The sequence below is a fragment of the Mesocricetus auratus genome, unplaced genomic scaffold, assembly GCF_017639785.1.
Source record: "Mesocricetus auratus isolate SY011 unplaced genomic scaffold, BCM_Maur_2.0 Super-Scaffold_100020, whole genome shotgun sequence".
Classification (NCBI taxonomy): Eukaryota; Metazoa; Chordata; class Mammalia; order Rodentia; family Cricetidae; genus Mesocricetus; species Mesocricetus auratus.
In genome coordinates, this window is record NW_024429201.1 from 2,483,212 (window position 1) to 2,495,605 (window position 12,394).

The 12,394-nt window shown below is 38.0% G+C and overlaps 1 protein-coding gene across 1 annotated transcript in view; it reads right to left on the reverse strand.

Moving 5' to 3' along the window:
• Positions 1 to 1,313: 1,313 nt before the first annotated feature.
• Positions 1,314 to 12,394, reverse strand: part of Emb (embigin) — a 46,142-nt gene continuing 35,061 nt past the window's right edge. The window contains exons 6-9 of the mRNA XM_013122586.3: positions 11,086 to 11,368; positions 9,347 to 9,380; positions 7,494 to 7,548; positions 1,314 to 6,664 (exon numbers count right to left, since the gene is read on the reverse strand). Coding sequence (XP_012978040.1) covers positions 6,647 to 6,664; positions 7,494 to 7,548; positions 9,347 to 9,380; positions 11,086 to 11,368 — 390 coding nt within the window. The 3' untranslated portion in view covers positions 1,314 to 6,646. The remainder of the gene's footprint in view (positions 6,665 to 7,493; positions 7,549 to 9,346; positions 9,381 to 11,085; positions 11,369 to 12,394) is intronic.

A 12,394-nucleotide genomic window follows, 5' to 3' on the forward strand; every position in this document is an offset into this window, starting at 1 on the left:
AGTTCACACATCTTGTCACTTCACACACACTTGCAACTGGCTTCAGGGGGTTCAATTTCCTCTCGTGCCTTTGTAAGAACATGTTTGCATGGTTTTGATCACCATGTATCTTGCTGCCTATTTCCATGTAGTTATTGTTTGAGGTTTCCTCACTTTTGTGACTATGTAAGTAAATACCACTGGCCAAATAGGTTCAATTTACTTAAAAGTTTGGCTTAGTTCTGTTTGGGGAACAGGGTCTGTTAGTCAAGACTGGCTTCCAAACTCACTGTCTTCTACTTCAACCTCCTGACAGCTGGTTTAGAGTCATACACTACAACAACCAGTTTGAGAAATTTTAATAGTAGTCTTTGAGTAAAGTGAGAATTTATAAGGCCTAATATTATCAGCTGCAATTACCAGGAGATAAGATATAATAATAATAGGCAAATATACAATAATAGTAAAATACAATAAGAAAATTAAAAATATGTCTGTTCTGGATATCTACAAGTTGACCAACAGTCTAAAGTAATCAAAATACAAATACTTGCTGCCTATAAACTGGCCTCACATACTAGGGATGATAAATACTTGTTTGTTAGCTATTAATCATGCTGGTATGTAGTTACTTTGATAAAGAATCAAATAGAATATGTAATAAACTTATAGTATGTTACTTAATATTTAATATTTTAGGTATTAGATTCACTATTTGTCCTATTTCAGAGACCGACTCTTTTATAACATTATTTCCATAGAATAATTGTTTTCAAAAATCTAGTTTAATATAAAAACTTGAAGCATTTTGCAACAATTTTTGCTGAGTCAATCTAAAATGATAATGAAAAGCAGAAAGGAAATTACCCAAGAAAACAAGCAAATTTAATCTACTCACCAATTTCAGTTTAAATGCTTTTTTTAAAAGTCATGGTCACAGTTGTAATTTAAATTTTCAAAACTTTCTGGTTGCCTTTCAATTTAATGTGATAAAATAGACTTGACTAAGTCTTCTTTGTCTTAATCTGGCGACCAATGAGTTGTTTAATAAGACTCAAAATTTTTTGGTACTCAAAGAAAAATGATCTGTTTTCTATTGTCTAGAGCCTATGTAACCACCTTTAAATCATTAAAAATGAAAAAAAAAATGGGCTGAAGGTAGCTTAGTGGCCAGGACTGCTTACTTCTCTTGCAAAGAACTAGAGTTTAGTTTTTCAGTACCCAATCTGGGAGCTCATAACTGCCTGGAACTATTACAGCTCCAAGAGATCCCAGGTCCTCTTCTGGCCTCCATAGGCACACACACCCAGACACACAAATACATTCCCCGATACTTAGTCTTCCACTGAGGACATTTTATTGAGTTTCATTGCATGTTAACTCTATATGCAACATGGAAATTTTTACAATGTTCCTGTATTGACATTTTTGTGTTACATAATGTAGAAAGTCAGCGATGAGACTCTAAACACACATGTAAAAGAAACTCAACTATTAAAAATATAATCATTGATCCTTGATTTAAGCAAAACTAAACATGTATGGTCAAATATCTATTTTAAAGGGTAAAAAATATAAGCAGCTATTCTTTTTGTAACATTAAGTAGCATTACAGCTAACTATGTATGCAATAAATCTATTATTTTCACAACTTACCAATAAACTTTAGAAAAATAGTGTACTAATTTTCTGAAGTGAGAATTGTATAATTAAAAAAATGCTTTAAAACAGAAGACACCAGACAAAAACAGTATTTGTAACCTACACTCTGGGCAGGTTTCCATAGCAGGTTCACACTGAGGTACAAAGGAATAAGAAATGCAGACTATAAAGCGTGTGTGGGACTAAAAGTACTCTGTCCATTCTATTCATGTGTGATTTTCAGTTATTTCACAGGCAAATTTGATAATAAAGGCATAATCCGTCATTCCGGACTCACTGGATTCACACAAACATGGCTGGTATACCACGTGATGTAGGAGGTTCACAAATCCAAGGGAACTGGCCTGCTCATCCACGTAGCAGCAGAAGCAAGGTCTTCCCCGACAACTTCTCTTACAACCCCTGCATCCAACTTCTGAATGCGAGCACACCAGTCACACTAAGATACTTAAGTAAAACTTAAAGCTGAGTAAATGACGCTTTATAGGCAACGTCTCCCCAGTGGCACTCACCTGACACTGACTGAAAATGGTGATTTCCCTGCATTAGCTAAAACTGCCTTATTTCCTTGAAAGTTTCTGTCAATCATTCCAGCTTGCTGCTGCCTGTGAGACCACCCACAGAGCAGCCTCTTCCTCTGCAGGCGCTAACGTGAGCAACCAGAGGGCCTGCTTTCCGCATGTCTGGGTGAAGTTATACATAGCAGCTTTTTTTCATTTTCAGTGTCTGGAGGATACATTTTATGGTCATTCTTCTCTACTGACAAATACAACCAGAAAAAAAGTCATAAGTATGTGTTGATGCACCAGTACAGGGACACAAGAACGGCAAAGTGTGGGTCCCAACCACAGTAAGATTATGGAACTTGTGCTATGACTTATCACCTAAGAGTGAAATTTAAAACAAACAGATAAAACAAGGAGCCGGGAGGTGGTGGCGCACACCTTTAATCCCAGCACTCAGGAGGCAGAGGTCAGCCTCATCTACAGAGAGCTCCAGGACAGGCTCCAAAGCTATGTAGAGAAACCCTGTCGCAAAAATCAAACAGAGGATAACTGACAATGGCCTCGCTTTCTAGGACGTATACAACCAGCCGTTCAGAGATGTTGAACAAAGTAGGTCAAGTCAGACGAGGATAAATTGTGTGTGTGTGGGGGGGGGTGCGTTGCGTGGTTTCCTTAAGGTCTCTGACCTGGAGTTTGTGCATTGATTAAAAGACAGAGGACTGTTTTTATGACATGAGATGGATTGAGGATTAAACAGGACACTTCACAGCATGTGTTAAAATGAGTGCCTAGCACGCGTGCCACGTTCAACAGATGTCAGTTGCTAGCATTAAATAAACAGGATGAGTCTTTTGTGGGGAATTGACTGGTAACCCGTTCAAGTCACTGTCAGATCCAGAGCAAATAAAGAGGGATACAGTTTATGTGTCTTTCTCGCTGTGACAGACTAGGATAAGCTCAAGAGTAGCAAGCTGTCATTAAAGTAGTAAGTGCCTAAGTGTTGTAACTTAGAATTCCAAAGTAATCAAGTCTTTCACTTTTACCTATTCTATAAATATCTCAGTGCAAAAAGAGAAAAAAAAATCTCATTGCACACTACGGCAGGTCATCACGCCGTTCTATGAACACCGGAGCTCATACCTGGGCTCACCTTTTCTGGAGCTGAACCAGATTGGCTTAATGACAAAGGGCCTTTTTCATATGGGGAAGTTTACCATAAGGCAAACAATCTGACAGGAAAAAAACTAAGTTCCTCAAAGATGAGGACCAGAAAGAAACAAATAGGTAGGAATGACAGGGTTATTTTTCTTTTCCTTCTTTTGATCAATTCGATGAAAAGTATGCTTTCAATGCTCAAAATATAACAATAAGCCTTTTTGTAACACGCAGCTGTTAATATTAAAATTGAGATGTTCAAAGACGTACAAAACTTGGCAAAGTGGAATGGGTATGTTAGTGGAGTGACCACAAATGCCAGTTCTGTGACATACAAGGAAATATAATCATTAAAATCCTCCATACTTAGAGCCAATGTGTTACCTTATTGAATAAAGGGTAAAAATTAGGGTTTTGTGCATAATGACCATGTAATTTTTAAGGGGTGCAGGAAGTAAAACCCATCGGAATAGGTGTGATGTACACTGTACAACAGTTGAAGAATTTATATAACCTGCTTTTCTAAATTTTCCTTTGCAATTCTAATTCTCACAATTAAAATTGGTCTTCTAAAAATAGGTATACACATTTCACACCACCTATAACATTCTCCCTGTACTAAATCCAGGGCACAGAACTGAAAGTCAGAATCCAGAAAGGAAACCAACCACAAAGAAACACGGAGTTGTGAGTACATGAGACAGTCCCTACTTCACCGATATGAGTTTCTCCTAAACCTGAACATACTGAAGGCTAACGTTGAATTAATGGGATGGGGGAAACATCAGAGACACATTCAGGACTAATCCAAGACAATGGAGGGAGTTTGCTAACGAGGTGAAGTGCAACACTAAGAAATGGGCAAGGATGAGCTGGCATAAGGTTTGGCCCCAAACCTGACACGACACATGAGATCTTCTGTTTAATTAGAAAGACTGAGAAACACCGTGAAAAATGGGAAGATGGACAATGAGGCCAAGGTAGGGAAACCTACACTGTAACCTTGCAGATGGTGAAGGTGAGGTGGAGTTGCTTCTGGCAGGATTAATAACAGGCTGAGGAAAAGGGACAGATTCCTAGCCAATATAGAAAACATCATAAACAATTTTAGATTTGAGCCTGAAGGACTAGTTAGCTAGGGAAAAAAAGAAAAATTGAAAAAGGAAACATATTTTAATGTAAACTGAAATTAAGATTATCTGGAAATTCTATGGCATCATTACAACTAATTATTATGTTGAAGACCCATCAACTGGAAAGATGAATGGAATCTCCCAGGTATTTACTATATAAAGTCAGGGTAGTTTTCCTGTTTCATTTCGCCTTTTTTTCCCCAGTCAATTTACAATTGGTAATTAGACAATCCATTCATCGCCTCCAAGAGGCTAGTTAGTAGAATCGTTTCATTTTAATCTAATAGGGATGGAATCATTTTCCAAAACTACTCCAGAGAGACCCTGAAATGCCAAAAATCAAAAATATTTGAGAACTTTTTCTACCTGAAGTTACTGAGATAACTTATATTTTATAAGTATTTCAGATTATTTTCCCTTTGGGTAGGTTTTTTTTTTTTAAGGAAAACAATTTCAACATAGAAAGTTAGTGGTGGCAAAGCAAATGGATGAATCCTGCAAGCAAAGTTACTTGTTGGGGTTTTGTATGTATCCAATCAGTTACACTGTTTTGAGTGGGACTTGCTCTCTGAATTCAAAATGTTTACACTAATTATACTGGTTGCCATGAGCTCATCAAGATGATCTTGTCAAATTAAGCATGAATTAAAGCAAAACAAATGTGTGGTTAGATGAGACTGAGGGAAAAAATAGGACATCTACTACCAAGAGGTGAATTCTAGTTCAGTAAAATCTACATGTGCAGTTAACATGTATTAAAAAAATACTGAATTTTGTTGCATCAGCAAAATAGAAAGCAGCTGCCATAACTATTTTATACGTATTGCTTTAGCTAGTGATATTGGTGAACATTAGTCAAGATGTTACAGAATTTTCCCCACACAATTTGATACTTTTCTTAGTGCACAAGGCATGTACTTCTAGTTTCCATTGATAATCAGTGGATTCTTTTTACACAACCTCTAATCCCTCCATCCTCAAGAACCATGGATTTCTCTTCCTACCATATCCCAAGTTGGTCCCTCTTTATTTCTTATTGTCCTTAATCCTGTTCTCAGGAAGCAGTGTGTCACACGAACCTGGCAGCACCAGTGATACTAATCTACAATCCAGGCATTACTTTTTGTATTTCATTTGAAGCCACTGACAACTGGCTATGTCCATTTGAAGTTGAACTAATCTGGTTGTATTGAGTTTATAAAATATCTCAGTCCTGTCTGTAATGAAATTCTTCCACTTTTAAAGTTGAGTCTAAGGCATTTGCAGCAACTTAAAAATAATACACTAATACTCCTGGTTATTAGTCAGAGAAATCAGTATTGGAAAGCAATAATAATGCATTTCTATACATTTAGACACCTATGGTACCAGAAACCAAATAGCAAATAAAGGTACCCAGAAACGATGAGCCACACACAAAGGCATGCAGGTAGCCGTGACGCGTGCTGTGACCACATAGATCTGCACTCTGAAACATCAATACCAGGAGGACATGAGGTTCAAACCTCAAGGCAAAGAACGAAGAAAAAATGTCCTACTTAAGACCAAGAAGCACTTTGGCTTTGAGTAGAAAAAGTGGTAATGAGTGTGATAAAGACGAGAAGAGAAGCCTCGGTGTTGATACTGACTGTGGGCAAGCATATAATTTGCACCCCCTTATTTTACACCATGATTTATGGAGCAAAGGTATATCACAGTGAAGAGACTGCAGAGTAGCCACCATTATTGAAAGCAGTTTCTATTTCCTAGGGAAAACACTTTCAATACCACAGAAGGATACACTTCACATAAAAACTGTTAATAAATACTTCTACAGGTAATTATGCATGATTGGGGAAACACTTTTAAGACAACTGACAAAAGCTCTCTCTTTCATAAATTCTTTGGTAAATAAACAGGTCTTGAAGTGATATTTATTTGTGGATTATTGACTGATTTTGCTGGTGTCTATTCTCCGTCCCTGATCTCCTAGACCAGGATAAAATTATCTAGGTTACAGCTCACAGAACACATTTGAAACTTGCTTTAATGAAAAGCAATTACAAAATTAAAATACATCTTTAGGTAGGAGATGGCCTATATTGTTTATAAAACTACTGCTATGCGTGTTGAGGAAGTTTTTGTCTTTTAAAATCTAAAATCGCATGTTCTGGAAAGGAAGCTGAAATACAAACTCTTTGTACATCTTCAAGGTGAAATGTTCTTTTTTATTCATTGTTCGATGGATTCCTGGAGTAAACAAAAGAGAATGAAGCCGTTACTGCCATGCTAACCTGTAATAACTTCCTATCATTTCAGCAAAGCAAAGGAGGGCTAGAAATTGAGTTCGCTATCTATTGGCAAAGCAAGTTCTAACATTGATGAAGTAAAGACAACTATGAATCAATGATGGAAATTACCTATGACAGATGAATTCATTGACTCGACTATATGGAAGTATATGAGACTAAAAATCAAATAAAGAAAGTTTGAGTTGAGATTTTTTTGTTTTATTTTGTTTTCAAGACAGGGTTTCTCTGTATTGTTTTGGAGGCTATCCTGGAACTCGCTCTGTAGACCATGCTGGCCTCCAACTCAGAGATCCGCCTGCCTCTGCCTCCTGAGTGCTGGGATTAAAGGCGTGTGCCACCAACACCTGGCTTTGAGTTGAGAATTTAAAAGTTACATGAAATCTTTAAAAGAAACTAACCCAAGGTAATAAAATACACACATATGTATATTTTTATATGCACATTTATATAAATACATGTGTATATGTGTATTTATTCAAGTAAATATATGTATATTTATATAAATAAAGACTATGAAATAAAGTGATTATGGTGTTATAAGACTGTAATCACAGCACTCAGGAGGCTGAGACAGGAGAATTACCATCTATTCTCTGGTAGAAAAGGATATCATTAATTTTTATGTAAGTCAATATTTTCTCCTATTGCTATGTAAGCAAGTATATTCAAGCACACAGTGAACTAGGTCTTTCATGAGTCTGAAAAGAGTAAGGGTTAATAGCCCAGTATATTGAATTTCACCTTTTCCTATAATTTAAGTAACTTACATTTTTTCTGAGCCTGGGGGCATTGTTCTCTATACCATTGCTATCATCCGATTTCCTGTGTCAAAAGCAAAAGGGAAAATCACCAGATGTTCATGACGAACAAAATTAAGTCATGCAATATTTATGCCATAGCTGGATGTCAACCCTTAAAATGTCAGAGCACACTGAATTCATTCTTCCTAACAGTGTTCTACTCCTGAAACCCCAAGCAAGAGCAGGTCCATGGGCATGTGTGCAACTGTTAACTCTCACATTGTCCTGAAACATGCAAGATAACAGTCAATCAGGAGCTTAGCCAATTTGTATGAGAGAAGCCATAATTTGATGGCTACTACATTAAATGAGAAGCTACATATGGCCCTTTGTATCAGAGAAAGGTTATTAAGTATGGGCATTCAATTCTTAAGCATGACTGCAGGAGAAAACCATTGAGCACAGAGAATACCAGTGGAGATGTAGGTTGGTCTATGCCCATAAGGCTCTCATCATAATCAACAAGTAAAGTCAGCCACCCCACCATGCATGTCAAAACTGGAGTGTAGAAAAGTCTTAAATGGTGGGACAATAATCCAATAAATGAGTTTACTCCTTGTTGAGTTCCTAGAGACAAGTCACCTTTTTTAATGGTGTGTATTTATTGTTATTATTTTAAATAATTTTACCAAGAAACTAAAAGACCAGGGATACCAAAACACATAAATATATACACAACATATCAGACATAACACATGAAAATGTTGTCTATGAGAAAAAATTAGTTTGAAACTAAATCAACTAGAGTATCTAAAATGAATTATAGCAAGGGTTTATCTGAATGAGCTTAAAATACCATTGTTCATTTACACTTAAAAGTAAAACACTGACATTGTGATGGCGGCCATGGAATAAAGGATGGAGAATGTGTGTGTTATTCCAATTTAAAATAAAGGGAATAAAATAACTTTTTATGTTACAGGTTAAATTATGTTGACATCACTTTTAAGATGTTTGAGGGGGTGCTGGAGAGATGACTCAGAGGTTAAGAGGACTGTCTTCCAGGGGTCCTGAGTTCAATTCCCAGGAACCACATGGTGGCTTACAACCATCTGTAATGAGATCTGGTGCCCTCTTCTGGCATGCAGGCATACATGCAGACAGAACACTGTATGCACAATAAAACGTGTGTAAGAGAACAAAACAAATTCTTTCAAAAGCAGCTGTCATACAATCCTAGGTGAGAGAATTTTATTGTGAAAGACGTATTTAGAAAATCCAGATGCCTAGTGAGAATCTAGTGAGGCCTGAACTTTGTTTTTTTTTCCTTTTTTCATTTGTCCTTGTATGGATATTTTGCCTGCATGCATATGTGCCATGCATGTATACATGCCTTTCATAAGGCAGACAGCACATCAGATCCTCTGGAACTGTTGCTATAGACTGTTGTGGACTGCCATGTGGCTGCCAGGAACTGAACCCATGTCCTCTAGAAGAGCATCAAATGCTCTTGACCATGAAGTCTAGCCTCAAGAACACTGTATATACTTAAGATGATTCCTCAGTCATCAAAAATACAAGCAAGGCAAAGAATCATCTAAATAAATGAATACATCTGGTTACTATGTACCAAAACCTGCAAATGTGTGTAGGAGCACCATGATGAACCCATTTTGCAGAGATGAAACCAGATACACCAAACAGTTACTGATGGAGAGGTAGACACTTCATTACCACAGATGTATCCAGAAAACAGAATGTACATCACTATATTCTTGTGGTTTTTTTGTTTGTTTGTGTTTGTTTCTAGCTGTAAACATTTCACTTAATTTCATATTTATCTGCATTTTACTCAAGTGAAAAAACTAAAAAATACTTACAACTGTTCGATTTGTTCAAATTCTTTCCCATTATCTGCATAAAGACAAAGGATATGACAATGAAGCATGCAATGCTATGTTTATGTTTACAAGTTCAATTCAATCTGCTCCCTAACAGTTTCCCATGAAAAGGAGAAAAGTGCCACCTTCAACAGGATGACAGACTGTTCTCTGATCAGAACTGTTTTATTTTTCAAAACTATGATGCCATTTAAGTATAAAAAATACATGGAAATCAGAAAAGAATACAATGTGTACTGACTGGTTTTGTGTGTCAGCTTGACACAAGCTAGAGCCATCAGAGAGTAAGGGGCCTCAGCTGAGGAAATGCCTCCATGAGATCCAGCTGTAAAGCATTTTCTCATTTAGTGATTAATGGGGGAGGGCCCAGCCCATGATGGGTGTTGTCATCCTTGTTCTGGTACTACTGGGTTCTATTTAAGAAAGCAGGCTGAGCAAGCCACGGGAAGCAAGCCAGTAAGCAGCACCCCTCCATGGCCTCTGCATCAGCTCCTGCCTCCATGATCCTACCCTGCTTGAGTTCCTGTTCTGACTTCCTCTAATGATGGACTATGATTTGGAAGTGTGAGTCTAATAAACCCTTTCCTCCCCAACTTGCTTTTTGGTCATGGTGTGTTTGTCTCAGTTACAGAAACCTTAACTAAGACAATGGGACATTTTTTATCAAGGGTTTCTCATCCAATAGCCCAACAGACATGGGTTTAAAACAACCACACTAATGCAACCTGGACTTTATGAGAACCTAGGATACTTGATAAAATACTATGTAATTCGAGATGGGGAGAGAACTTAGTCATACGGTGCTTGCTGTAGAAGAATGAGGCCCAAAGCTCAATTCCCAGAACCCCCACAGAAAACCAGGCAGGGAGAGGGAAACAGAGCAACCGTGGAGCTCAATGGCTGTCACTCTAGTAGTGAGCACCAGGCCACTGAGAGACTAAGCATCAAAGAGGAGTGTACAGCATTCCTAAGGATGACACTCAAGTTTATGCTCTGACCTGCAAATGCACACGGACACATGAGCCACCCCCCTGACACAAGTGATTAAAATGGATTACTTAAGTGGAAAAAAATCTGAGATCATTTATATTAAGAAATTCAGGTTTTCCCTCACAGTCCAATGTCAACACACATTCCTGAACTGGTACATCGTGGCACCAAGAGAAAAAATATTTTACTTTTAACACTAACATTTAGAATCCGGGCTCATAGACCATTACCATTATGGTTACAAACATAAATATTGGTCCAAATATGAAAAACTGAATTTGTTTACAAACCATCTTTACTTACTTTACGTGTATATATGCATTTGTATATTTGTGTATGTGCATCTTTATATGTGTGCATGCATTGTGCACACCATAGCCTGGGTGTGAAGGTTCAGGTGTCTGTCGGTCTTTGATTTGTGCCTTGACAGGATCTTTCTGCTGTTTTCCACTGAGTATACCAGGCTAACTGGCCTCCAAGCCTTCAGCGGTGTGCCGCCTTTACCTCCCTCCTCTATATAGAAGCACTAAGATCTCAGATGTTCATGCTAGGCACCTGTCTTTTTACACCGGCTCTGGAGGTTCTCACAATTATGCAACAGATACTTTTTATTCAAGGAGCCATCTATCTCCCCAGCCCTTCCCCAGAACTTGTAAGTGACTACATGTTAAGCCATACTACACATCATAATTAAGCAATAATGTAATAGAAAATGTAAGAAATCTTACCTGGGTCACTTCTTTTTTTCTGGGTGTACACTTCACAAAGCAGAATGATAGCCACTAAGAGAATAACTTCCGCAATTATCGCGAGAAACGGCTTGAGGGGCACCATGAAGCTCAGCACAACCAGCTCAACGTGTTCCAACTCACTCTCACCCAGGGGGAAGACTGCCCGGCACCAGTAGGAGCCTCCATCTTCCTCCAAGAGGTGCTTTACCCTGAGTCGTGTTTCATTAGCATGGGATCCATTTATAACATACTTATCATTCTTGTGAACATCAATAGGAACCTAAAGCAAGGAGACATTAAAATCCTTACATAATGCAGAAAGAGATACATGTCCCATGAGATCTAATTCTGGGCAAAGCTATAAGACAGAGCCAAGGAAACCATTTACTGGAAAGGGGCATATTAAAATTTATGAGTCAGTGCCGGAGGAGGTTGGTACTCCAGCAGGAAGCAAGGGAAAATGTTTACTCCACTGTGAGGACTGAGCCTTGAGTGTCTATAAATATATGCTTAGGTCGTCATTAGTAAATACTGGGTGAGAATTCAAGGCAGAAAATTTCCTGTCTTCTTTGCTTTCCTTTCTCACGGATGACCAGCTCTCCACAAGCAGAGACAGACACAAAAGGAAACAAAACACCTCTAAAGATATTATTCTAGTCACTCCTGATGATGTTCCACCTGACATGAGTTCCCTGCACTGAAGCTGCAGTTGAAATCGTCAAGGCTTCTTAGACGATGACCTCTAATGACCAGCTCTCTCGTCCTAGACCCCTGTTCCTTTCATATTCCACTATCTTTCTCTCCCAGGTAGATGGGCTTCTGGGAGCTGCTGGGTTTTCCTCAGGTTCACAAAGTCATACACACTTGGAAGTTGTTATACTTAATCTAAATTAAATTTAATACCTACACTGCTTTATCACTCTACTGCGATGCTCACTCAATAAATGCTAATCTGCATAAAATGTTCTCACCTTATCTGGAAGAATTCTCTACAAATGTAATTTTTTAATTGCCAAAGGGAGGAAAAATGACCGTGACCTATTTCTACATACACAGGCAGCACAGCCTATAATATTCATTACACAAACTATTCTATGAATCAGAGACAATAAATCAAAGGGCTGAGTCTTAAAGTACAGAGCCAATTGTGATACAGATGATGACTTAAATGTTGAAATGGTACTTGACCTAAAGTGTTGACCTGTGACCCCTTCCCTGGCCTCGTCTCGCAGCTAATTATGACAGGCTCAATGCCAAACGATCAGAATAATGAATCACACAGCAAACGTAGAAAACATCTTTAATC